Source organism: Carassius gibelio, chromosome A23 (assembly GCF_023724105.1).
Source record: "Carassius gibelio isolate Cgi1373 ecotype wild population from Czech Republic chromosome A23, carGib1.2-hapl.c, whole genome shotgun sequence".
Taxonomy (NCBI): domain Eukaryota; kingdom Metazoa; phylum Chordata; class Actinopteri; order Cypriniformes; family Cyprinidae; genus Carassius; species Carassius gibelio.
The window spans coordinates 17,389,801-17,417,263 of record NC_068393.1 but is presented as its reverse complement, the minus strand read 5'-3'; the positions used below and the strand labels follow the sequence as shown (position 1 = coordinate 17,417,263).

The 27,463-nt window shown below is 37.3% G+C and overlaps 1 protein-coding gene across 4 annotated transcripts in view; it reads left to right on the top strand.

The window, feature by feature from the left end:
* Nucleotides 1-27,463, top strand: part of LOC127944658 (calsyntenin-1) — a 36,183-nt gene extending 8,720 nt beyond the window's left edge. Inside the window, exons 2-19 of one of the 4 annotated variants that reach the window (XM_052540758.1) lie at nucleotides 5,163-5,285; nucleotides 9,076-9,105; nucleotides 10,502-10,697; nucleotides 12,559-12,767; nucleotides 13,013-13,162; nucleotides 13,258-13,443; nucleotides 13,649-13,897; nucleotides 14,839-14,960; nucleotides 15,151-15,313; nucleotides 16,289-16,339; nucleotides 18,096-18,253; nucleotides 20,160-20,308; nucleotides 20,470-20,708; nucleotides 21,255-21,425; nucleotides 21,598-21,743; nucleotides 21,929-22,064; nucleotides 22,492-22,676; nucleotides 24,157-27,463. In XM_052540758.1, coding sequence (XP_052396718.1) covers nucleotides 5,163-5,285; nucleotides 9,076-9,105; nucleotides 10,502-10,697; nucleotides 12,559-12,767; nucleotides 13,013-13,162; nucleotides 13,258-13,443; nucleotides 13,649-13,897; nucleotides 14,839-14,960; nucleotides 15,151-15,313; nucleotides 16,289-16,339; nucleotides 18,096-18,253; nucleotides 20,160-20,308; nucleotides 20,470-20,708; nucleotides 21,255-21,425; nucleotides 21,598-21,743; nucleotides 21,929-22,064; nucleotides 22,492-22,676; nucleotides 24,157-24,345 — 2,852 coding nt within the window. In that variant the 3' untranslated portion in view covers nucleotides 24,346-27,463. The remainder of the gene's footprint in view (nucleotides 1-5,162; nucleotides 5,286-9,075; nucleotides 9,106-10,501; nucleotides 10,698-12,558; nucleotides 12,768-13,012; nucleotides 13,163-13,257; nucleotides 13,444-13,648; nucleotides 13,898-14,838; nucleotides 14,961-15,150; nucleotides 15,314-16,288; nucleotides 16,340-18,095; nucleotides 18,254-20,159; nucleotides 20,309-20,469; nucleotides 20,709-21,254; nucleotides 21,426-21,597; nucleotides 21,744-21,928; nucleotides 22,065-22,491; nucleotides 22,677-24,156) is intronic. The other 3 variants (XM_052540761.1, XM_052540760.1, XM_052540762.1) reach the window with 3 other exon arrangements.

The window sequence follows — 27,463 nt, the reverse complement described above, 5'->3', positions numbered from 1 at the left end:
ATGCTCGACTGCAATAGAAAGTATTTCTCACGGTTTACTGACCTAGCAGCTAATTCATTGCTTCTGTTTGCCATAACTGAAGACCGTCGTTAGCCCTGTAGAGTACGAGTGAAGAACAGCAGGAAAAAGTCTTGATGGTTTCCTTTGGAGTGCCACCTCCCAACTAGTGATGTTCTCAAATCTTCCACAAAATCTGTATAATTAAATTTTAGCAACTGCAAAGGAAGAATTTTTTTTTTTAAAGTCTCTTGTGAACAATAATTCAGGCTTCCCTTTCTTGTTCCAGAAAAGTGAGAAATGAGAATAATCTACTTTGACCATAATTTATCTGTGTGTACTTACAACCGTCTTACAGTAAACTTTTGACTTAAGCATATGTGATACACCACAGCACTTTGTAAAGTTGTACGAGTCTGTGACCTTGTAAGTGAATGAAACAGGAGCATCTCATTATGGGATTAGGTGTCAGTGGGTTAACATGGTGTCTAACAGGATTGCTTGCCAGGCATAGCACAATAGTCCCTGACCCAGACCCCCATCTGTGCTTGGCGATTGCTGTCTGACAAGAGCCCCTGCTGTAATATTTGTCATCGATCAGATGACGTACCTATAGCTTCCTATCTGGTCATGGTGACGCAATCTGACTGGATGGCTGTGCTGGATAAAGCATGTGAAAGACTGTGACTAGGCAATTCTCTGCTTGCCAACTCCAATGTGTAATGTGTTTGGATATAAAGCCGCTGGCTTGTTTCAGATTCCTCACGCTTTAGTATGACAGACAGGGTTTATTTATCCCTTTAGACATGCAAAAAAAAAAAAAAAAAAAAAAAACACACACACACAGGACCTGGTTAGTCTGATGTTCTTAAGTATATGTCTAGGATCTCCTAATCTTGTGTGCTGCTGGGATGGAGGCAGTTTTAGGCCAACAGTGTTTCCTCACTCGGCTGCATCATTAGCCACTAATTTGTGCCTGCTAGCATTAGAAGATTTAATTTCGGCTAAAAGTAGTTGCTCTTGCTCTAATGACTATGTTCTATAGATTGGTGAAGGAGGTCATTTATGTGCTAGGATTCTGTTGTCACCCAGTGGAATTATAAAACAGTTGATACGTAGTAATAATGATAATAATAATGTGTGATTAACTTTAACATCAAAAAATGAATTTTAACCACTATTATATTATATTATTACTTTCTATTCTGTTCCAGACTGCTTCAGCCTTCAAATGTAATTCAAATATACAAATATACAACTTCAAATATACATATTCTTGTCCTTTAAGTATGCTGTCAATTAATAATTTTGAATGAAAACAACATATTTGCTCCACTGTGATCAAGTGTTAGTATTGCTTTAATGCACCAGTTACATAACATTGATTTGCATAGCTTTCATGTATAAAACACTCTGCTGCATCAACCTCTTCAGACATTGAATGACAAAACTGAGAGCTTTTCCATCTCTAGTGACCTTTAGCCACTTGTTGCGACACTCTATTCGACTGCTGTCATTATGAAATCATATTTTTGGTGTGTTGTCCTCATTTTAGCCTATTTATCAAACAATTCTATCTGTTACTTTTGTCGCAAGTTCCGCAACAGTTGCATTGTGTTGCTGTTGTGCAAGGATCTAAAGTGTGTCTATGCAAGATGCATGTAAAAACAGCCAACTGGCTGCCTGCCGTCCCAAACGCTTGCCTTGTGCCAAAGCTGCAGGGCGCTCAGAAAGTCTATCAACCACATCAGAGCTCTTTCAGTAGTCAGATTAATTCTCCGCCAGCCTGGTAAGCAGCCCTTCCGCTTGATACCCGCTCATTTAGTTTATAATGATGCACACCAGACATCAGTGTGGGCTCTTCAAACATAAGCTGTTTTAAATGGTTCATTAAGGGCTTCAAGGAAGTTTAAAGAAGAAAATGATTGCCGTTTGATTGGTAAATGTGTTTTTGGTGAGAGAAGGAGTGATATGTGTGTCATATGTTACATGAGTGTGTGTGGGAGTGTGGCCAGTGTTCAGCAGGTGTTTGGCTGCTGTGTTTTGTGGTTTTCTCTAGCTGGGATCACTGCCATGGCTGAATGCTCTCCAAGAGGTCTCAAGGACCCTTATTGAGATGTACCAAAACATTTGCAAATAAAGACTCATTCATTAAATTGTTGTCCATTGAGCATCTTTATAATTCACACCATGTTGCCTGTTCGTGAACAGGTTCTTAGTGATTAGTATTTATTTTCATGTTAATATGTGATGATAAACGTGTTTTTAGATTTTTCTCAGCAGGAGGGTTAGTGAGTACAAGCAGATCTTTGTCGATGTAAACCAAGCTTAACCTCGAGTGTTTTACCACTCAAATACAAATGTCCCATGTTCCGGCTTTGATTTACTTTCTAAGGCATTTTCAAATAGTGTAGCTTTTATAAGCTTTTCATTTACTTAGGAACCCAAGCCATATCTAGGCACCACAATAAAATAAGGTGTGTTTCTATGTGCTCACAAAATATTTCTCATTATTATTATCAAGGTTGAAAACAGCTTATAATTTTTGGGGGAAACAGTGATACATTTTCTTCAGTATTCTTTGATAAATATCATGTTTAAAAGAACATCATTTTGAATGGTAGTGTACGTAAAATTAGCTGTTGAGACTTCAACATCCTAGTATCCTAGTAACCATCCTTATCTCCATGGCAGCACCCTAGTAACATTCTACAACACTTTAGCATCTTGGCGTTTAGTTTTGCATCGGCAACAACCAAACTATTTCTTCCATTTCTAATTAGTTAAATTGATAATTATCCTTGATTCAAAATAGCTTTTAATTTTCCCCTCAAGTGTTCATCTTTAAGAAATCTGATTTAAGTGAGGTATACAATGTAGGCTATGTTATGTTCTGGTCTTGTTCTCATTATTAGTAGCGATATGCCCCAACATGCCCCTTTCAGCATGTGAATTACCTCGGCTCTTAAGGTTTTATAAACCTGGGATTTTAAAGCAGATTATCAGGCTAGTCTGGTCTGACAATCTGTCCACAGACAACCAGCAGCAGCAGCAGGTCACATGAACCCTCTTTACTAAGACGATTTATGAGCCAGATCACAAATTTCACAGACAATACCAAGTCTTGGACTTCTCAGCTCTCGTTGTATGGATACAAAGCATGACTCTAATGCTGTGTTTGTGTAGCATTGATAGACATGTACAATTGTCGGTTCCTGAACCATGCACCGTTTTAAATCACAAATGTATTGCAGCTGAAAATTAACAGGGTAGAGAAACATGAAAATGAAGCGGCAGTTCTGTCAAGCATGCAGTTTTTTTTAGAAGGTGTGAAATTGGATCTGGCGTGTAATATGAATGGAGGTGAGCATTATGGTGTTATTGCTGTGGAGGTTATATCCTTCAATTAGTGTCACTGATCAGGCTTCTGCCTGCGGGGCGAGTCGTAAGACATCGGTGCACAGGAACCACGCTGAAGCCAATAAATCATGCGCATACACTCCAGCTGCTGCACACGGCGCAGATATTTTCAGACAGCAATTCTGAACAGTAAAAGGGATGGGAGCTGGTAGCAAAGTGGATGTTGATGGATTGTAAAGCACAAGAATCTTAGATTTAGTTTATTATGTTTAGCTTGAGTGAAGATATTTTTCAGTCAAAGTGTACTTTCGTATGATTACAGATGATTTAGATTTATTCACTTAGCAGTAGGGTTTGCCTGATAGACGTTGGCTGACAGACATCACAATGTTGAGTCGGCATCGTGATGGGATGAAGACTAAAATATCTAGTGGAAAATGTATGTTTTTAATGATTTAATTGTTTTCAATGTTTTGGCAGATGGACATCTAACTTTTGCATATCGATTGTCTGCAAGCTGTGGCATCGACTTAAAACCGGAACTAAAACATCATTGACCTAAACTTTATTTAATTTGTTTATAAAACATTCATCACCGAAATGCCGGGCTCTTTGGGAAGCTGAACAAGGTTCACATAATGAAAACATATAACAAAAACATAATGAAAAATCCTTCTTGAGCAAGTCCTGTGCAGCTCTGTCGACGACGTCCGTAACACGAATGAAGCACGCTGAAGGTGTTCTCTTGCTCTCGCTCGGGTTGATGTGTACACGTGCTCTTCCTGGAGAAGTCCCATACAAGGAATTCCGCCCTTTATGACATCATACAGGGCCACACTTGAAAAGAAAAATTTTCCGAAGCTTATATTTGGTACAGAAATACCCTCGTATTATATACCCATATCATACACCCTCATGTTTTGTTTATGAAACCAACTCTTTAATAGTGTAAATAAGTCAGAATGCATGAAATAGCATTAGACCCCCTCTTTTTTATTATGTAATGTATACATTTACACTAATACTGTACTTTGGTACTGCTAATATTGTTAGATCCTTTATGAAAAAAATGTTTCTCATCTTTTTCCTCAATCACTTAATGTAATAAATCTGTACTTTGGGACTGCAAAGACCATGATAAATAAGCAATATGCACAGAAACTAGTGTTTATAATTATGGTTAAGGATCAGCTAAGTGCTTGCTGAAGAGCTATGTCTTTTAGCTTGTTTGTCAACAGCTGATTCAGTCTTGTGGATGGACCCTGCTGTTGACGACATCAGTCTGAGCTCATTTTGTTTCCATACGGCCTCCTGCTTCCTGCCGCTGCGTCGCTGTTAGGTCCGCACACAATGAGATCAGCTCTGCAGGAGTGTCCCCTTTCACCCAGCAACTGCTGATGTGCTCACATTTTGGGTAGAGGCACTGATTAGCCGTTGAAGAGAGCAATCTGCCCTTCACATCAACCTCTGCGTCCGGACAGTGCAGTTACTGCAGTGATTCTGCAGTCTGAAGCTAAAGTACACTGTATCTGTCCTCTCTGCTTTCAGAGCTCAGAGCCTTCAGTCAACACTAATGAGTCGCTGAGCTTCTGTCTGCTCTCAGCCCGAGCAAACTGCTAACGCACTACTTCTGCGTTATGTCAGTGTGTGATTTTGTGCTCTGGCTTTTATCTGGCGTACAGTTGTGCTGAAGCATAGTGCATCCTCACAGAAACCAAAATAATTGGTTGTTGTCTAGGCTTGGTTTTATTCAGCAATAAAATTAATTTCTATTTTCCTGTTGTTGTTTTTTTTTCTGCCAACAGTAAATAAGCACAAGCCATGGATTGAGAACACGTATCATGGTATCGTAACGGAAAATGATGACAAAGTTCTCCTGGACCCTCCGCTGATAGCCTTGGATAAAGATGCCCCGCTGCGCTATGCAGGTAAGATCCTCCATCTTCTGGCCTCATATGAGGCTGTCAGCCATTTTGCTTCCTCATGCTTTCCAGACCATGAAGAGATAGGTCACCTAAAAGTGAAAGTTCTGTCATTATTTCGTCCATAAAAAGGATTTTCTTTTCTAAGTGTGCTTTTCTGTGAAATTAATGTGAATGGGAACTGGGGCTGTCAAGCTCCCAAATAACAAAAAAGTGTGATAAAAGCAGTTCATATGGTTTGAGCATTATATTCCAAGACTTTTTAAGCCAAACTATTGCTTTGTGGGATAATCAGAAAAATTTCAGCCATTATTTATTGAAAATGTTCCCTTTGCTACAGAGTTATCGTTAACTAAAACTAAAACCATAAAAAAAACCATTATTTGAAATAAACTTTAACTGAAAAAAAGTTATTTTATTTAGCATGCTGCCAATGCAACTTTCTTCATTTTAGAAGCCTAATAAAAACAATAGACAAATAAAAAAAAATACTGAAATTTACTGAAATAAATGTTGAAAAAAAAAAATACTGAAATATATATATTTTTTAAATAAATACTGAAAAAAAAAACACAACATAATGGTTAAAATTGAAAGTAGATTTTTCGACATGATTCATTTGAAACTCCATTGGTTCTTGTTTGTCATGTGAGCAGACATCATTGTTGGCATCAATGTTATTTGATGCTTTTAATTGTTTTTTTTTATTTATTATTTATTACATTTTTTTGTCATAATGGACTCTGACACCCTCAGTTCCCATTCACTTACAATACACGGAAACGACCGAGCAGGAGAATCTTGCACCATTTACACAGATATCATCATACAACTTTGGAAATGGACTAATGACAGAATTTCCATTTTTATCATAAGAAGTGTGTTGCAGTGAGTATAGACCGTGGACTATATGCACCCAATTTGTCTCCAGTTATTAAAGCTGTCAAATGAGGGTGCGTTGATGTTATTCAATGAAATGATGAAATTATGTTATTCATGTTTTCATAGAAAAGTCAACAGAAGTTTTCAAAAGGTAACTTATCATTTTGAATATGTAACTCCCTAGGAAACATAATTAAAGTACTTTGTGAATTTTGTTTGAATGATTTTTCTCTTGGTCTGGACTGGACTTGATTCTTTAGTGTGATAATGTATTGATGGTATGATTTCCTACTTCCATTTTGTCAATTATCCTTTGTAAACTGCATTAAAGCATAACATAGCCCTATAACAAACCATATAACTTTATTTTGAATAAAAGACCTAATATCTTCAGCTTGCTGTTATAATGTACTGATGTGATTGGTGAAGTCAGCTCTTGTTGGTAATTAGGTTTGTAGATATTCTTACAGTTTCTAATGCTCTAGGTTAACGGGGCTGTTTTTTCTCCATGTACTGCTTTAAGCTTCTTGAGTTTATATCTGTTTGTGTCCCTAGACATTAAGCAGTAAATGTAGCACAAAACTGAATTTCTAAAACGCTGGGTTCCACTGATCCCTACAAAATCCTGGTGCGAGCTATGATGGATGTTGGTGGTGTGCTTTTCTCTTATCTTTTTTCCACATATTAGATATAATACGTTTGAAGATCCAATTGAGGCATTTTTAAGCATATTTCATTAGTACAGATGAAGATGCAGTCTAGAAACTTTTCATTTTATTAATTTGCCCCTTCATTTGCCAGTCAGAGCTCTTCTGATATCAAGATCAGTGAAATTTCTTCTTACTCTGCTTGTTTCCTGTGAAAGGGAATGTGCAGCCCTTGCATTGGCTCTGGCCATTTTTAATCACTTAGAGATTTACTTTGACCTTGTTTTAAATCTCTTTATGCAGTGGTCCATTGTCATCGCACTCCCTCCTTTCTTACGGTTTTAGTTCCAGTCCTTGTTATTCTCCTGGTGCACGCTTTATATGGGACACTGCTATCAAATGAGTGGCAAACATTTGGGGAGGAAGATGGCTCCACAAGCACTAATGTGGTTTACCTTGAGTTATTTGAATAAATATCAAAGCACTTAGGTAATTTTTCACTGATAATCTTCCCCTCAAGCCGCAGCGCCTCATAAATATATAATTCCTCCGATAGTTCATAAGCAATCATTTCAGTAAGCGTTGTTTGTGTGAGCCAGCAGTGAGAGTGCAGACATTTGGCACACTGATTATATTAACAAGCTTTCTTAAATTGACTTTGAAGCATCACATGGCTGTGTGGGTGACTGCCGCATTCTTAGCATCTCCACTGCCACGCTGACTAACTCACTTTACTCTGATCAGAGAACTTATGTGCCATTTACATTCATTTATACCAGACCATGTTGCTAAAGCTAACCTGAGAATTGCTGATGTTTTCATTAATGGCAGAAATTTACTTAATGTATTGTTTCTGCAAAAAAAAAAAAATTCATTTGAATTATTTAAATACTATACGTTTTATTAACCATTTTCTTTTTTCTATTTTCTAAGTTTCTATTTTCAAAGGGTACAGTGTCCCATTAGGGGCAGACATGCAGCATCATTATTGATGTTCTGCTGGTCTATTATAAACCAGATCCAAGCATCAATTTCCACTGCAGACATTATGTACTCTATAGATGGCTCTTACATTCCTATCAGTTCCAGCCTGTGTCAATTTCAATATTTCCTCATTGTGAGTGAGTCCTTTAACTTTTTAGGCCTCTGAAACTTAAATGCTTAGGCAGTAATGAAGCAGCAAATCAAATAAACAATTAAGTCGCTCCGCTAGTCTTTTTTTTTCTCTCTCTCTCTTCACTGCTATTGTTACATCTTCATTGATTCCTCTGTGAAATATGGCAGTCTGAGGGAACGAATCAATATTCATTGTGTTTTGCCTGATGGGAAATGGAGGGTTATTGGAGTTGGCACTCGGCACGCAGGCTGAAGCGCCAGTCTGGGTTTTAGGGGAAGTGTGGGGATATACAGTCATTAAAGCTCCAGAATGCACTGATGAGGCACAAAGCTTCCACCGCATGACTTGCTCTGAACAGCAGATCCTAATGGAAAATCCATCTCTAATTGTGAGAGTAAAAACAGGGTGGACAGGTCCACCAGCAGAGGCCACCGATAGGGTCAAACCGGACCCTTTAGCAGTCAGCCGAGCAGAAGTTTTTGTTGTTGTTGTTTTTAAATAATGGCGGCTAATTTTAGTGCCTAAACAGGGACTCTTTGACAATTTCCTCCAGTGGTCAAGGCTGTTTTTGGTGTTTCGGTTACTGTGGACTCATCAAAGTATATTGTTTTATGTTGTATACAGTCATAATAGGGCTCAGAAAACATTCAGATATAACTTGATGCAGATTGCTACAAATGTTAGGGTCTGTGAGATACAGAGGCTAGTGATGATGCAAATGCACTTTTTTTTTTTTTTTTTGTGAAGTTTTGAATCAATTTACTGAAACAGACAGGTGGAACCGATCCATAGAAATGAATCCCAACTTTAATGCCATTTATTTATTTTTTTTAGTCAGAGGCACTGTTAAATCATACCTGTCCCTATGCTCTCATAAAGACGTTGTGACACACACTTCAAGAATCCTAATCGCCTCATTAAAAGCTGTTTATATATTCACAGTGTTGTTTAATTTTATATTGCAGCAAAGTGATCATAAATATTCAATATATATTTGCCCAACCCTAGGCTCTACCAATGTGGAGTCAAATGAGGTATTTTGAGTCCTCGGCTGCTTCTGTGACATCTGTCTTCTCTTTCTTGTCTGTGTTTCTGTGCATTTCTTTCTTTCTCTGACTGACCTGGGTTTATCTTTTCTCCCTTCTTGTAGAGAGTTTTGAGGTGACCTTCACCAAAGAAGGTGATGATGGGCTCTTTCTACTGCCGTGAAACCGTTTTATTAACCCACTAACGCAAATTCAAAAGAAATTGGCACTTCATATGGAGACTTCTGTCATGCACTTTTTAATCTCTTCCCAGTTCTTCTTTTTGGTTTTGTTTTCTGTTTTTTTTTTCTCTCACCTTTGAATTTGTTGGAAACTAAAATTTTGCAACTGGATGACAAGTGTGATACGGGGATAACAGAATCTAGAAATATCTATGCATGAGACATCCATTGAAGTTTGCAGATCCTAACAGTACTTCAGCTCCAAAACAGAAAAAAATAAAGGGGCGAAAATGCACGTACACCAGATTCTCAGGGGGGGATGCCAGTCTGAACGTCTTCTGAAATTTGTTTTCAGAGACTTCGTCTTTGTAAAATGGTTCACTTTTAGCACGACAGATCTTAAATCTGTGAGACTCTGATGCTTCAGAGTTCAGTTCCTGCTCAAAAACGACTTGCTGAGATTGTTAAATGATGCAAACTCTCTGCTGTCCGGTCTGTGGTGTTGGTTTGAGCTCTAGTTCGAGCCTCTTCACCATCTCCTCCACTAATCTGAAATACACGCATGGCAACTACTGCTGGTTGATGTGGATGTCAGGCAAATGGATATTTCTAACCCCAGCTCTCATCCAGCCTTTAAGTTTACTGCCTCTGCTCCTTTATTTTGTTTTATTGTTTCGTTCTTTCGGTTTTTTAAAGGTTTGAGAGAGACAACATTGCACAGGAAGACTTCCTTCATACCAAAATCTAGTTTTAAGGGGGAATTTAAACTCCAAATGAGGGGGTTTTGCTCGTTTTTTTGTATATTTGCTTTGATTTGTGAACTTCGGATGCTGGGTTTCTGTCATAAATCCTTCTCATCGCCCCATGATTAACTTAACAATTTAACCTTGCTTTCTTCTCTAAATGTGTTATTTTATTTTTTTAGCAGAAATCTGCATTAAACAACTTAAGTACTTCTTTAAATATGTTATGCTATTAAGTACAACAGATATCTGTCCATTGGTTCATATCATTTCCTTCCTGTCCTTGTAAGTATTCCTGTGAAATGCCTGTCCACATTCTGGGTTTCTTACTGCATGACTGGATGCAATGTGATCAAATGGCTTGGATCAGGCACTCAGTATCCCTCTTTTAACTCTCCCTTCCACTTCCCCAAATACTCACCCCATCCCACAGTGGTTCTGGCTTCCTCCACAGACACCTTCACCTCCCACTTCCCACCTGCCCTCAGTGTTTCAATCCCTTTGGCTGTTTTTATTTGAGTGTGGCGCGTTATGAGTTTCGTTGTGGGTTTCTTTTATCTCATGAACAGCAGCTGGCGCTTTGACTCACGGGTGGGCTTGACTAAACACGTGTGTGCCGTTTGCAGGGGAGATCTGCGGCTTCAGGATCCACGGGCAGAACGTACCGTTCGAAGCGGTGGTGTTGGATAAGTCTACTGGCGAGGGTGTGATCCGGGCCAAAGATAAACTGGATTGTGAGCTGCAAAAGGAGCATACTTTCACCATCCAGGCCTATGACTGTGGAGAGGGACCTGATGGCGACAACATGAAGAAATCTCACAAGTGCGTATCTGATTTGGCAGCTTTTATTGATAAAATAGAGAGTACTGGAAATAATGGTGGAAATGGCACTAGAATGGAGGTAAAATCGTTCGCAAAAGTGTCCTAATTGCTTCACTGTGTGAAAATGTGATTAAAAGTGCAGAGTTGGTAAGATTTTTGCATATACCGTATTTTCCGGACTATAAGTCACACTTTTTTTCATAGTTTGGCTGGTCATCTGACTTATAGTCAAGTGCGACTTATTTTTCAAAATTAATTTGACATGAACCGAGAGAAAAAATTACTGTCTACAACCGCGAGAGGGCGCTTTACCGTCTCGCTGCTGTAGACGGTAATGTTTTCTCTTGGTTCTGAATAAATGCGACTTATGGTTTTTTCCTCGTCATGACATATTTTTGGACTGACGCGACTTATACTTAGGTGCGACTTATAGTCAGAAAAATACGGTATTTGAACAAAAATGCAGTAAATATTGTGAAATATTAAAATCATTTGAACTGTTTTCTATTTTAATATATTTTGAAATGTCATTTTCAGTATCAAATAGTCCTTCAGAGATAATTATTATAAGTGATTTGGCACTCAATAAAATTTTTCTTTTAATTATTATCAATGTTGAAAACAGTTGTGCTGCTTAATATTTTTCTGGAAACCATGACTTTGTGTCTTTTGTAACATTATAAATGTTTTTACTGTCTTTACTTTGAACACAAAAAAAAGTTACGAACTGCGGTCCGTAACTTTTTTTTGTGTTCAAAGTATACAAAATGTATATAATAAGCGAGTACACCATGAATCCATTTTCCAAACCGTGTTTTTAGCTTGTCCTAAATCACTAGGGTGCAACTATAATACATGTTTATATTCAGACTATTTTAGATTGCTTCAGGGGTACCGTGGCGGAGTAACCCAGTACCTTTGTGATTCTTCATAGACATAAACAGAGAGAAGTAGTTCCGGCTACAATGTCCTTCCGCAACACGCAAGCAGTTCTGTTTATTAACCGCTAGAGCGTCAAAAGTTCCCTACCGCAGCTTTAATATGTTAATTAATTGTTAGTTCATTAATTAATAATTAAAAAAATTAATTCTTATTGACCCCAAACTTTTGAATCTTGTGTATATGATATGATGCATATGCAAATAAAACAAAAATGATTGAAGCATGATTTACAAGAAAATGCTATTCCTGTTTTCCTGCTTCAAAATTTCACACTTAATTCAACATGTTGCTTACTGTTTATTTGTAATTTACTAGCAATTTCTGATTGAAAAGTTTCTACACCATTTTTTTTTGTGTAAAAATAAATAAATTAATTTTCATCAACACTATGGTTAAGTCAGCTGTAAGTTAAGTTTTACATTGGATGCATTGCATACACGATTTGCTGCACACGACAACTTTATATTAATAAAATTCATCATTGAAAATTACATGATTGTGACCCTGGACCACAAAACCAGTCTTAAGTCGCTGGGGTATATTTTTTTATCAATATCCCGAAATGCATTGTATGGGTCAAAATTATTGATTTTTCTTTTGTCAAAAATCATTAGGATATTAAGTAAAGATCATGTACGATGGAAGGTATTTTGTACATTTCCAACTGTAAATATATCAAAACTTAATTTTTGATTAGTAATATCTATTGCTAAGAATTCATTTGGACAACTTCAGCAGCCATAGACCCATGATGACACATTTAAAATATATCAACACTAGAGGGTCCTGTGAAAGACTGTCCCATCAGATCATGCATAAATTGATCATCCATCTGTTAACAATCAAGAATTGCGTCATTGGCCTGCTTGTTCCCGCTTGTCCAATTCTAGTTTGTTAATCAAGCTTTGATGTCCCCCAGGGCTACCGTCCACATCCAAGTGAATGACATGAACGAGTATTCACCGGTGTTCAAAGACAAGTCCTACAAAGCCACAGTGATCGAGGGCAAAAAGTATGACAGCATCCTGAAGGTGGAGGCTGTGGACGCTGACTGCTCTTTCCAGTTCAGTCAGATCTGCAGCTATGAGATTGTCACCCCGGATGTGCCCTTTACCATTGACAAGGATGGTAAGTGCTGCCAATTCAGATCTCCTGCCAAAACTACAGTGATATTGACTTCTAGCTCATTGTTATTTATGTGCCTATAAAATTGATTTGTGGAAACAAGCATCCATTTTAGTATCAGTAGCATAGCCTTATGTTGACATCAGCAATCTGTCACCTTTAGTTTTGGCCTGAATTTAAGCATGATCATTTCGATTTGGCTTACCTAGCTGGTGAGGTCATTGCTTGTTAATTCTCCTTATGAACAGGCAACATCAAGAACACAGAGAAGCTGAACTACAGCAAGGAACGCATGTACAAACTCACTGTGACCGCATATGACTGCGGTAAAAACCGGGCATCTGAGGACGTTCTTGTGAAAATCAACATCAAGCCGACCTGCAAACCAAGCTGGCAAGGTATCAAAGAACTCTGGATCTTTTGTCCCTCATTGTAAAGCATTACTAAATACTCGTTGTGAGTCTGAGACACATTTTCTCTTTGATGTTGATAGGATTTAATAAAAGGATTGAATATGAGCCTGGTACAGGAAGTCTAGCCCTGTTCCCCAGCATGCACCTGGAGACCTGCGAGGAGCCAATCACCTCCATTCAGGCCAGCATCATGCTGGAGACTAATCACATCGGCAAGGGTTGTGACCGCGACACATACTCCGAAAAATCCCTGCACAAGCTGTGCGGTGAGTCCAGATATCCTTACTGTAATTGAGTGACATTAACATCAAGATCATTAAATGTGCTTATTACATTGAGCAACTCAAGTATAAACTATTTTAGACTAATTTACATAATTGTATTACCTCCATAATCACACAGGCACATGCTGCCCATGATGCAAACAATGTTTTGGGATACTCTGATGAATAACTTTGTGTGCCCATCCAGGTGCCAGCGCTGGCACTGTGGATCTGTTGCCTGCTCCCAGCAACTCTGCCAACTGGACTGTTGGCTTGCCCACTGACAACGGGCACGACAGCGACCAGGTGTTTGAGTTTAATGGCACCCAGGCCATCAAGGTCCCTGAGGGTGTGGTGAGCACCACCCTGAAAGAGCCCTTCACCATCTCCGTGTGGATGAGACACGGACCTGGAGGCAGGGAGAAGGAGACCATCCTCTGCAACTCTGACAAGACCGGTAATGACATTCTCACACTGACAGGACTGAGACGGGGGTGTTATGTGTGTGTCCTCTTCGTCTTTTTACTTCAGTAGGGTCAAAATCATCATGTTATTTCATGCGATTAATTGAATGTTTTATTAACACTGATAACACATTTAATTTAACACTATAATGGATAAAGTGATGTATTCGTACTTGCAAATTTTTTTTTATCTATTATTTTATTTCTGTTATTGTTGTATCTTAGTTTCATCTCATGATTTCAATCAAAAAATAATCACTTTAATAATTCCTTTTGTTGGTTTTATCTAAGTGTGTATATATACATATATACGTAATATACATAACTGTTCAAAAGTGTGGGGTCAATAATTTTGTAAGAAATTAATAATTTTAAATTGTTTAAATGGGACAGTTTTTTGTCTGTCAGATGAATGTATGTGATATTACATTCAAACACCCACACATTCTGAAATACATGTCATAACACAAATTGCTGCATTGTTTTGTTTTCGTTCCTTTAAAAGGAACTGAATGCATTAACTACAAAAAGTATATAACAATATATTTAGCGATGCTGTAAAAATGGTTTTGAAGGTTATGCAAGGTTTGCTTATAGTAGTTCTGTGAAAATGGGAATCTCACTCTGGTCATTGAAGCTAAATTCCCAGTGCTACAAAAAGCCCATCAGCTGGCCCTTATGTAAGGCTGATTACGTCACAGTTCTGTCCCCATTTATGGGAAATTGCTCAGTGTTTTCTAGAAGAGTGCGGCTGCAGCAAACCATGCATACTTGGATATGCGTACAGTGCAATGAGTGCATATTAAATCTGTTTATCCGCATTTGAGTGAGACAATGTGTAATATGCAATCTGTCATGTGATAAACAAGTGTATCAACATGAATTATCATTGACAGAAGTGTGATTTTTATTCTTGTATATGTGTCTTCTGCAGAGATGAACAGACACCACTATTCCCTGTACGTACACAACTGTCGTCTTGTGCTGCTGCTGCGTCAGGAGCCCACCGAATCAGAGAACTACAAACCTGCTGAATTCCACTGGAAACTCGATCAAGTGAGTCAACTTGATCCTCTTCACTCAGTTTAAAAAAAAACACATTTGTGTTACTAAATTCTAGGTTTAGCTACTAGCAGTGAATAGGTACATTAACTGTACATTTAAGAAGGTACGAGTTTTTCTGAATGCTGTATTTGATGCAATCTGTAGTTAAACCGAGGCCCTGATCTAGTATCTCTCCTCCCAGGTGTGTGATAAAGAATGGCATCACTACGTGTTGAACATTGAGTTCCCAGCAGTGACTTTGTTTGTGGATGGTGCCACCTTTGAGCCCTTCCTGGTCACGGAGGATTACCCTCTGCATGCCTCTAAGATCGAAACCCAGCTCACCATCGGCGCCTGCTGGCAAGGTACCCTCGCTAATGATCTATTGATTCTCTTCACACACAATGATGCAACCTCAGGTTTAGACTTGAAAGCTTTTTGTCACCAGCTGCAGTTGAAATTTAAGCATGCTCTGTTTTAGTAAGTAGTTCGTCTTCGCAATTTGTAGAGTTGCTTATTTCATAACCCCAGTCGTAGATGTAATATGACATTTTTAACACGTCAGGAATTAGATAAACTTTTAAAGAACTCATTTAATCTATAAATGTTTTGTGGCTTTTATGCCATGGTAATTTTTATACTGGTGCACTTCTAAAATGTTACAAAAAAATTGATAATAAAATTTAGTATTATTTTTATTTAGGGTACAAGCACGAAGAACAGAAACCCTATCGTTTATGTAGGGATTTTTTATCTTATTGTTATTACTATTAAATGGGAGTATAATTATTAATAACCAGTGTTCTTTACAAGAAAATATATTTTTGTATTTTTAATTATTTTATTTTCCCATTTATTTACTAACACCTCTCCTTTCACCATGTTGAGAGAAATTGGGAGTCGGCCTTAGGCTTAATGATTTCCCTTTACAGTTTCCAAAAATCTCACTTTTTTTTTTGTTATTATAAATTAATAAGGAAGCCCAGCTCCTGTGACTAAAAGTAAATAACGTAATGCATTACTTTCCATAAAATGTAACCAAGTAATGCAATTAATTACTTTTTTTTATGTAGTAACGCAGTATTGTAATGCAATACTTTTAAAAGTAACTTTGGTAGTTGGTCAATATTTTTTAAAATAAATTACATTTAATCAGTTGAATTAGATGCTTATATAAAATATTTATAGAGTGTTTTACATATATCTGTTCAATAAAATGTTTTCTGAATTATTTCTCAGGGTATTTTTTTTAGTGCATGACACCATGTATCAAGTGACTTTATTTCCCTTGACTATATTGAGCCCTGGTCTTTCCCTGCTCTTCTGTCTTACCTCCACAGACCTCTCAGGACATGACAATGATACTGAGACTCTCTCAGAGCCTTTGACAGGTTGCCCTTGTCTTTCCTTATCACCCCATGTCAAAAGAGCACGTCTATTAACGCTCTGTGTATATGCGCTTCTTCTGCAGCGTGACATTACAGCTGCAGGAGGACCGTTTATGCACAGCTTCAGTCTGCAGTGGCATAATATTTGTAGCATGATGCGACAGAGTTGAGAGACGCCATTTCATATACCCTGCCTGACTTGTTCTTCATTCTGTTTTCTTCATTCATCAGTCTAGCTCCATCTACTTTCAGTTTGCACCCAGAGATATATACAGCACACAGTATATATTAGAAGTCCAACTGACCTAAGGGATCTGCATGTTTTTATGATAAATAAAATGCAGATGGTTTGGCTGCATTCCTTGCTGCGGTTTGCAGGATTATTTATGCTAGTGGTATCAGTGCAGCAGACAGTGTCTCATTTCTCACTGTGTGACCTTGTTGTCTCTTCGAGAGCCGCTTTACAGCATCACTCAGTGTCACGTTACTGCTGAGGTCATTCTGAGTGCTCCTGCATCTCTCGGTGTCCTTCAGACACAGTCATACTCTAGAGAGGACATTACACACAGCTAGAAACACATATGCTTTCATTTTCATCTTAAAGGGACTGTTCACCTAGAAATGAAAATTGTTTCAAATGTATATAAAATTTGTACACAGTGCTTTTTCAGAAAACTTATATATATATATATATATATATATATATATATATATATATATATATATAATATATATTATATTATATATATATATATATATATATATATATATATATATATATAATATAATTAAACCATTTATTTGGAATATATATATATATATATATATATATATATATATATATATATATATATATATATATATATATATATATATATATATATATATTCCAAATAAATGGTTTAATTTTGAACTTTCTATTCATCAAGGAATCCAAAAAAATTTATCATGTTTCCACAGAAGTGTTAAGCAGCATAATTAGTTTGATTTATGAAGGATCAAGAAAAACAAAAATCAGCTTTGCCATCACAGGAATAAATTACGTTTAAAAATATATGGATAATTAACATTTTTGTAATATTTCAGATTACCTTTTTTTTTTTTTTTATCAAATAAACTGAGCCTTAATGAGCATAAGATACTTTTTTCAAAAACGTTAAAAAAAATCTTACTGACCCAACTTTTGAAAGATTTAAAAAAACAAAAGACTGCATGAATGATGCTTTTCGGTGGGTTTTATGTATTTCTGGAGCTTGACAGATGTGATCAATATTAACAGTCATGTCATAGAAGTAGCAACATAAGATTTTTCCAAAAGATTCTGCTTGTATATTTGATGAAACAATAACCCCATACTGCATTTGTAATGGCTTAAACAATGACCAGTTTTCTTTTTTGAGTCACCTATTCCTTAAATGTTGATAACAAGGCAGTTGAAAAACACACAGCATTACCCCACTAAACCATTTAGAAATATGCAAATATGTGTAGATTTAGTCAGTCATGTTTTATGTGCCACTTTCTGTTCATTCCCATTCATTTGCCTTTTTTTTTTTTTTGTCCCACCAAAAAGTTGCATGGGGCCGCAGGCCTGAATCAGGTCATCCATCATCTCGTGTGACGCTCTGGCCGGCACCAGCACTGAACACTTAACATGCATGACATCAGTCACACGGCCTGTGCACACTGAGCATGCTTGAGCTCAGCAGAGTGTACATCTGGTTTCTAACAGGTTCTGTCTCCCCCCGGGTCTGTGTAGGTGGCAGCGCTCTCATGACTCAGTACTTCAGGGGAAACCTGGCTGGACTCATGATCAGATCTGGCAAACTGGAGAACAAGAAAGTTATCGACTGCCTCTACACCTGCAAGGAAGGTCTTGATGTGCAGCTTCCAGAGGAAGTAGCCTCTGCTGTGAAGGTGAGAAATGTGAATGTGTGGTCTATGTAAATGAAGTTTTAAAGAGACTGATGATCATAATGCCTTGCGAAAGCGTCAAAAGCTATGTTCTCTGAGAAATGACTCATTGGTATTCTACAGTGTTATTTTAGTATTAATTATATACCATTAAAGTGTTTATTAATATTTTGAAATAGCTTTTATTTGTATATTTTCAGTTTTCATTTTAGTTTAATTTTAAAGTAATTTTTAGAATGTGCTTTTGTAATTTTTTTTGTTTTTATATTAATGTTGCTTAATAGCTTTAATTTTATGTCAGACTTAGTTTTAGTAATTCTTTCATCTAATTTTTTATGTTTTAATTTTAACTCCAAAAATATTTTTTAATTCCAAATTCTGTCTTGAAACTCTAGATATCGAAGACTGATGGATTGTTAACACAGCGTTAACACATTGATTCACAGCATTAAACCTTTTGGCACAGGCTGATGTTACATACGAAGCTAGTGAGCTTACTGCTTAACATTTAAATGGCTGGTTAGCATTCACTAGCATTTCGAAACGCTCATTCATAGTTTGGGGAAGTCGTGGCCTAGTGGTTAGAGAGTTTGACTCCTAACCCTAGGGTTGTGGGTTCGAATCTCGGGCTGGCAATACCATGATTTAGGTGCCCTTGAGCAAGGCATCGAACCCCCAACTGCTCCCCGGGAGCCACAGCAAAAAATGGCTGCTGCATGCGCGTGTGTGTGTGTGTGTTTCATTTAAAGTCCAAAAGTTTAACACTAATATTGGACATAAACGAACACATTCAATATAAAGTATTCAAAACGGGTAAGTTCATATATTTGGAGTAAAGTTCAACTGAACTGTTGCACCAGTCATACAGCACTCCAGACCGTGCGCCCCATGATGAGCCCGACACACTGCCACAGAGACAAGAATGAGAATCATTCTGACATAACTGTGGCATTAAACTCAGTTAGTGAGGGCTCGTTTAAAATATTGCACATATATAGGTCATTCAGATTACTTGTTGAAGTGCAATGTATAACAATAATAACAATGCGGCAGAGTGAACTTATCATCCATAGTGGTTCTGACATAGTCCTTCTACATCACCACATAGTGAGAGTTATAAGTTAAGTGATCAGTCTTTAAGAGAAGGACTCATGAAAACCACTATGGATAAGTTCGCTCTGCCGCCTTGTTATTATTTTATTTGTAAACCAAGAAAGAGCTAATCTCATGTTTGAGAAGAGGGTTAGTACGTACCAGCCATTAAATGTGTGGGACACCAACTCCTCGTTTTCTATTCCTTTCATTTCATGGATTTAACGAGTTATTAGAGTCAAAGCATTACAACTTCTTCACAAACTACAGGCTCCTCCTGCGTTCGCTGTGTGTGTGTATGTGTGTGTGTGTGTGTGTGTGAGTGAAATGCGGTGCTGAAGTGAAATAGCTGGGCAGTTTGATAGCCGAATTATAATAGTCCGCCAAATAAAAATAATAATAGTTATTATTATTATAATCTAATACATCTATAGGTGAATGAGCCTAATATCATCTTGATTATCGACAGAGAAATCTGCTTATGATGATATCTCTGACTATTGTCCATACACGATACTATAGTTTATCGGCACAACCCTACTTCAACATCCCCATTTATTTAGCCTGTTATCACAGTTTATTTACAACTTATGTTAATAGCCTGATCAGTATTTATGTTATTTTATAGTAAAGTTTTGAAAAATCTGCATTTTCAGAATATTTTTTTAGTGGGGGTTGGAGGTGGAAATCTAAAATCTTGCCTAGGGCACCAACAGAGCCTGGCCTTACTTCGGGTCGACATATTTACATACAGCAGATTTAATTAAAAATGTTCCCAAGGTTAATCAAATGGACATGTTTCCCTGTCTCTCTGTAGGTGGAGTTTAACCCCAACCAGTCCTCGCTGACGCTGGAGGGAGATGACATTGAGAGTTTTGAGAAGGTCATGCAGCACATCTCCTACCTAAATTCCCGGCAGTTCCCCACCCCAGGAATCCGCCATCTGCGTGTCACCACCACTGTCAAGTTAGTTTCCATCATTTCAGTTCATCTGCTTCACTCAAGCAAGTCCCACCCTCCAAAATAACACAGAAAAGCTAATAATGAAACACAAGTAATCTTTTCATACTTTTAGTACACTTGTAATGATGAATGTATTATGCTTTATCTCCTTTGTATTTCTTTAGATGCTTCAATGAGGAGACGTGCATCTCTGTGCCTGACTCTGAAGGCTACGTGATGGTCCTCCAGCCAGAGGAGCCAAAGATCAGCCTCAGTGGAATTGACCATTTTGCCCGTGGAGCGGTTGAATTTGAGAGCACGGAGGGCATTACGCTCTTCCCTGAGCTGCGCATCGTCAGCACCATCACCCGTGAGGTGGAGGTGGAAGCTGAGACCGAGACCGACGGCGAGGATGACCCAACAGGTACGCTGGGAATCTGAGAGTCACGTGTTTTGTTGAGAAAGCTGGAGAAAGGGGAAATTGATAATGAAAGAGAAAGGAAGTTGTAAGCAGATTGACCAGGAGTAGTTTCCACATTGGCCACAAGAGGCATTTTACAGGGACAAGTTACCCATGAAATGAAAATTCTGGCATCATTTATTCTAAATCTATTTGACATTCGTGTTGTACATAAGAGAGGATGTTATATTTATTTGGAACAGCATATTAAATGGAAATGCATACTGTTAAACCGTTTCTTTGAGCAATATTTTGTAATATTCTAAAAGTGGTAGAAATACTCATGTTGTCTATATTATGGATTCTGGGATGAAAGCTTTAGGAAAAGAAAGTCTAAGATGTTTTCCCTTTGTTTTATGTTTTAGTGCATTTAGTGATTACTTTGCTCTTTGCAATCGATATTTGCAATAAAATTGCACGGTGGACTGTTTTTGAACACTCAAGTCTTTCCAAGATCAAATGTAATCAGATGTATAGGTTCTGACGGATGTTTTTTTTTTTTTTTGGCAGTACAAGAGACGGTGGTATCTGAGGAGATCATGCATAACTTGGACACGTGTGAGGTGACTGTGGTGGGAGATGAACTAAACGGAGATCATGAGAGTTTGGAGGTGGATCTGGCCCAAATCCAGCAGAGAGCTCTGGAGATGAGCTCTTCCAACGTGGGCATGGTCATCACAGGTGCTCATCCATCTACATCAAAAATATATTCGCACACAGTTTTTGGATTATATTTGTGAGTTTTGTTCATGGTAGCTTATATCCAGCATCTTGCTGAATGGCAGATCTAATGGTATTAAAAGCTTCAGTAATGTAATCTTGACAAATGGTTAAAGTGTGTCTCTGTCCACAGGGGTTAACAGCATGGCGAACTATGAACAGGTCCTGCATCTGATCCGCTACAGGAACTGGCACACAGAGGCTCTGTTTGACAGGAAGTTTAAACTTGTCTGCTCTGAACTCAATGGCCGCTACATCAGCAATGAATTCAAAGTGGAGGTATAGCTGACACACACTGTCCTCAATGTGAACAATAATTTATTGCTTTCAATATTGCTTTTTTACAATGCTATATCAGAATAAGCCAAATAAGGATCTAAAGAGACTGATACTGCAGCAAACTGTATTGTATTGTACTATGCAGATGCCAGTTGTGTGACCGTCTTTATTGTTGATGTAATCAGGTCAACGTGATCCATACTGCCAACCCCATGGATCATGCTAACAATGCTATGGTACAGCCTCAGTTCATCAACCAAGTACAGCATGCTTCAGTGGACCTGTCTGGACACAACCTGGCCAACACCCATCAGGCCTCAGGTATTTCTTCTTTATCCCTCCATTTCCCTCTCCTCCCCCCCTCTGATCCATCTGTTCAGCTTCTCTTGGAGATAATGGCGTTTCATTGGCTGCTTCATCTCTCACAGTATCTCTCCTAGATTATTGCACTAATCTCTCATTAAAGATAATCCAGACACTGTAATCAAATGAATAAGCTGTTTAATGTCGAGCTCAAATCGGAATTCAGTTTCTTTCCATGAGTCTTTCTGCAGCTTAGAGTCAATTTAAAAACTAGGGCAGTTATAGAGCGCTGTGTACTTGTTTTTAATGGTGCACTTTTAGGGATTATATACAAGTGCTGTGAACAACATCTGGAAAGCCTGTGAGGGGCACCTCAGACAACCTCTTTTAGGTTTTTATCACCCTAAATACCAAATGCTAATCTGTGTCCATCCACTCTTCACAGTTGTTCCCAGCGCGGCCACCATCGTTATTGTTGTGTGTGTGAGCTTCCTGGTGTTTATGATCATCCTTGGCGTCTTCCGGATCCGTGCTGCCCACCAGGGCACAATGAGGGACCAGGAACACGGCAAAGAGAACGAAATGGACTGGGATGACTCTGCCCTCACCATCACCGTCAACCCAATGGAGGTGTGTTATAAAAGAAACCGAGCTGGCTCGCTCAGCGCTTTTAAAGTACTATGGCACAGTTAATGCAGCAGAGGACTAAACCCATCAGAAACTCAATGTTCTGTTGTCAAAATGTTTTGTGTTCTGTTTTACTACCATCCCTCCTCCTCCTGTTCATTTGTCCACTAATATAGATTTTCAGTCTACCAAACAGCTACTTTTTTGTATTATGGTGTCATTTCAGGGATATTGCCCTTACAGAGAGATCATTGGATGTGATTCGTAAAGCATGGACTTCCATTATAGAGGCTTGGAATAAAATTATCGGTTCACTTTTGAAATCATTAGTTTGATTTTTCAATTTTAACTATTTTATATATATATATATATATATATATATATATATATATATATATATATATATATATATATATATAATTTAAAAAAGGTCTGATAATCACTATATAATATATTACGATATAATATAATCACTATTATTTAGTGGTTATATTATAATGTAATATAATCACTATCTATATATATATATATATATGTATATATATATATATATATATATATATATATATATATATATATATATATATATATATATCTCGGTACTGTCAGACGATTAATTGCAATTAATCAAATTTAAAATAAATGTTTTCGTTTACATAATATATATGTGTGTACTGTATAATTATTATGTATATGTAAATACACACACATACACAATATGTTTCGAAAAAAATTACATGTATCTGCATGTACATAGTTGTATTCATAATTTATATTATATATAAATATTTAATTTATAACAAAGATTTTTCTTAAATATATACATCCATGTGTGTGTATTTATATATACATAATAAATATACACTGTGCGCACACCCACACAAACAAAAACATTTATTTTGGATGCATTTATATATATATATATATATTTTGTGCAATTGCAATTCTGGTAAAGTTTATATACAATATATGTATACACAATATAATCACTATATATATATATATATATATATATATATATATAGTGATTATATTGTGTATACATATATTGTATATAAACTTTACCAGAATTGCAATTGCACAAAATTGCAATATATGATGTCAAAATCACAATAGATTTTTTTTTTTTTCACAAAATCTCTATATAAATAACATTTATTCGAAAATTGAAACAATCAAAATAAAACACTGCAAAAAGTTAGATAATTTAACTGTTTACTTTCATAGCATGTGACATTAACCATTAACCCTGAACATGCAGATGTGTCATTAAATTAATAAAATATTAATGTAAAATCTCATAGGTCCAATTTAACATTTGGAGTACAGTTGACAAAAAAAAGTTTGGTCCCCTTTTTTGTTTTTAGGTTTTTTTTTTAAAGAAGAATTTGTTTGCTCCTAAATCTAATCTTTTGAATAGATCTGCAGACTATTATCTATTATGCAGTTTAAAGAACATCCAGTATTCTCTTTCTCTTCCTAGACTTACGAGGATCAGCACAGCAGCGAAGAGGAAGGAGATGAGGAAGAGGAAGAGAGCGAGGATGGAGAGGAGGAAGATGACATCACTAGCGCAGAGTCAGACAGTAGTGAGGATGAGGGTGGTGAACAGGAAGACCAGCAGGGATCGAGCAGACAGCAGCAGCTGGAGTGGGACGACTCCACCTACTGATCCTCCTGAGCACACAGCACACACACACACACACACACACACACACACAATGACAAATCCACCCATGCACAGTCACATCCCTCTGCCAATAGGGACACCCATGTTCCCCCTACCTAAGGAGCCATGCGTAAAAATGCGGAAAACTAAACTAAACGATTACAATACATGTAAAATATAGATACGATTACGATCCGGTGTCTGTCATGACAGGTGTTGCAGTTCGCTTCATTTCCACCTACCAAGGCTTCCCTACCGACATATTGTGGTGGTACTCAGTGTAGTATAGTTTCACAGCTATCTCAATACAACTTCCTAATTTATTCAATCTTTTTCTGTCCTATCTGAGGGAATCCTGGCCTTCATTTGCATTTTCTTTAAGCTCTGTACGGACTTTAAGCCCTGCACTTTTACTTTTCTAACTGAGCTTTGAGAATGATTTAATGTATATTCCTCGCACATGACGTTTAAGGTTGATTTGCTACAGGAATTTTGATTTCCGATCACTTTTTCTTCTTCTTTATATTGCATGGCAAGATTTGGAATCATGGGTATGGAAGAAAACAACAGCTTTTTGATATTTTGTAAATAAGACAAAACCATGTAATTAGTCAAATGTGTTCGTGAAAGCCTAACCAACGGTTGCCGGTGTCTAAAAAGACACAGTACCTGCTGTAGAATATTATTATGTCAGATGCTCTTAGCATGTTTCAGTAAATGTCATGCTCGTACAAAAGACGTCCGCAGAGAGAAACCCATGACAGAGGCTGAGGTTTCTGTGGGAAAGTGTCATTCATTTTGTCTTTTCTCTTGGAGGACGGTGTGCATCTTTTTGTTTGTTGGTTCAGTTTTTTTTTTTTTTGCTTTACGTTAATTCTAGCTGGGCTTGCAATCGCACAAAAGCAACTCCAAGGCTTTAGTGCTTTTATTTCAGTGACGTTTCGGGAACTAATAATCATATTCAGGTGATGAATATACCGTTGTTGTTTTGTTTTTTCGCGTGGTACTGTAAGTTGTACAGTTTAGGCACACAGCAGTGATGTAAGCCATTCTTAAGTGATAGTGCTAGTGTTTTCTGTCATAAATAGAGACCAATTGGAATCACAGTATGCAACGTTAATAACCCAGTCCGAATAACATTATGACTGAAAAGACGTGATGCGCTGGTGATTTCTCAACAATGTGTGCATTGAAAAGTCTGTTGTGTACTTGTGTACTCTTTCAACAGACCTCTTGCTAAAATACTGGCTTGAGTTGGTCAGTTACAAGAACTGTACTAAACAAAATTATTGGCGTTGGGGTTGATTTTATTATATATATGTAGTATTTTTAGTAATTTTATTTTCAAATTCAGGGTTAACCCAAGTTATTCTTGTCATTTCAAGGCCCCTAAAAGCATTGAAAGGGCTAATTTGCCTATCAGCGCATTAAAAGAAATGAATTGAAACTCTTAAAGCATAACGCATTTTTTGCAGTATGGTCATTGATTTTCATTTCACATGGAACTGTGCTGTAGAGTTGTGTAAAGATATTTGTTTACATTTGGTAAACTTGTATTCCTTTTTGGCGATGCTATCAATCTACTCCAGATTTGCAGGTCATTTCTCCTCGTAGACGTGTTCAGAATCATGCCGTAGTTGAATTTTCTTACCGTGATTGGACATTTTGGGACACGCCCCTTCCAAAATGGTATTTTATTGGAGAAAATAATACTCTGTTCCCTTTGGGCATAAAAAAAAAGAATGTTAATTATTTAGGAGATTGTACATTGATTGATTGTTTAAAGACGGACGTGAAGCTTTAGGGTACAGATTTGTTTTTGTTTACATGCATGAACTTTCTCAGTTTAAGGCCTAGGCTACAAGGCTTTATGATTGGTGGTATGAATATAATTTTATGTCATGTCAGGAAAAGGTACAATGCAGGAAGCTGTAGAGAAGGTCTGTTTTTGTGACCCATGAAAGGGCAACGGTAATATTTTTGTAGGTTTTAGTTTTTATTCTGTTTTGGTCTTCAGGTCCCCCTTCCAAATTGACAGGAGCTTTAAAAAGAGGTCCAGAATTCAGCCGGTGGAGTTGGGAGTGCCTTTAGCCCGTCGCAGCGCATTAATAACACAACTAACCAAACAATCATCCATGCCATTTTAGTCGTTGCAATTTTCTCTTTTTATAATTATTTCCTGTTCGATTTCTTACATGTATGGGGAAGTGATTTTGTTTTATTTAATTTTCTGTTCGGGATCAACAGCTAGTTTTATCAAGAGTGGACGTTTTAGATGTCTTGTGTTCATGTTGATGTGTAGAAAAAAAATAGTCCACACTGTATCATCAATGAATATTGTACTAAATCATGTTTAAAAAAAAAAAAAAGTACATTATTATATGCAGCATATGTGGGTATGAGTTTAACAATATGTGTATAGTGAAAGAGGGCAGCATGAAATTCACAAGAAGCATACACATAATGATTTCTCACACAAATGTAATAGTCTCTCACAACTTGCAATTCTTTTAAAAACTGTTTGATCGATGTTTGATCCATTCAATGAGACCAAATTGAGTATAATCAATGTTTGTACTGAAAATCGCACAGTGGTTTGTATCTTCCCTCCTTTCCCCTGATGCAAATATTCATCTGCAGGTTCTCGAGGAAAAACTCATGTGAATTGTATTTCGAAACAATGTGATTTTGTCATTTGGTTTTGAAGATTTTAAGGCACCGGCGCAGAAACTTTCCATAATAAATAAGCAGTCTGTGCTGAGTGTGAACGGCTGCAGATGGTGGTTGTCTAACGGGGCATTGTCTTTGCATGTATAACACAAGATAGAAATATTTCCTGTAACTGGCACATGGTACTGTGGGTTTGGAGCGGAGTAGATGGGACGGGAGACAGGTGATACTACTGAATCAAAGATTATCTGTCTCCGGTTTGCAGTCTTCAGTGGTCATTGTTCACATTTTGAATCACTTTTATTTTTTTGCTCTATAAATGAAATCGGGGATGTTGTAGAACTGTTGGATGCTGCCTTCCAGCTCATTCACTTTTCTATTATTCAGAGGAATAATTATAGTGAAGTCAATGCTTGCTCATGAACAAAATAAAGGATGAAATGGGAATAAA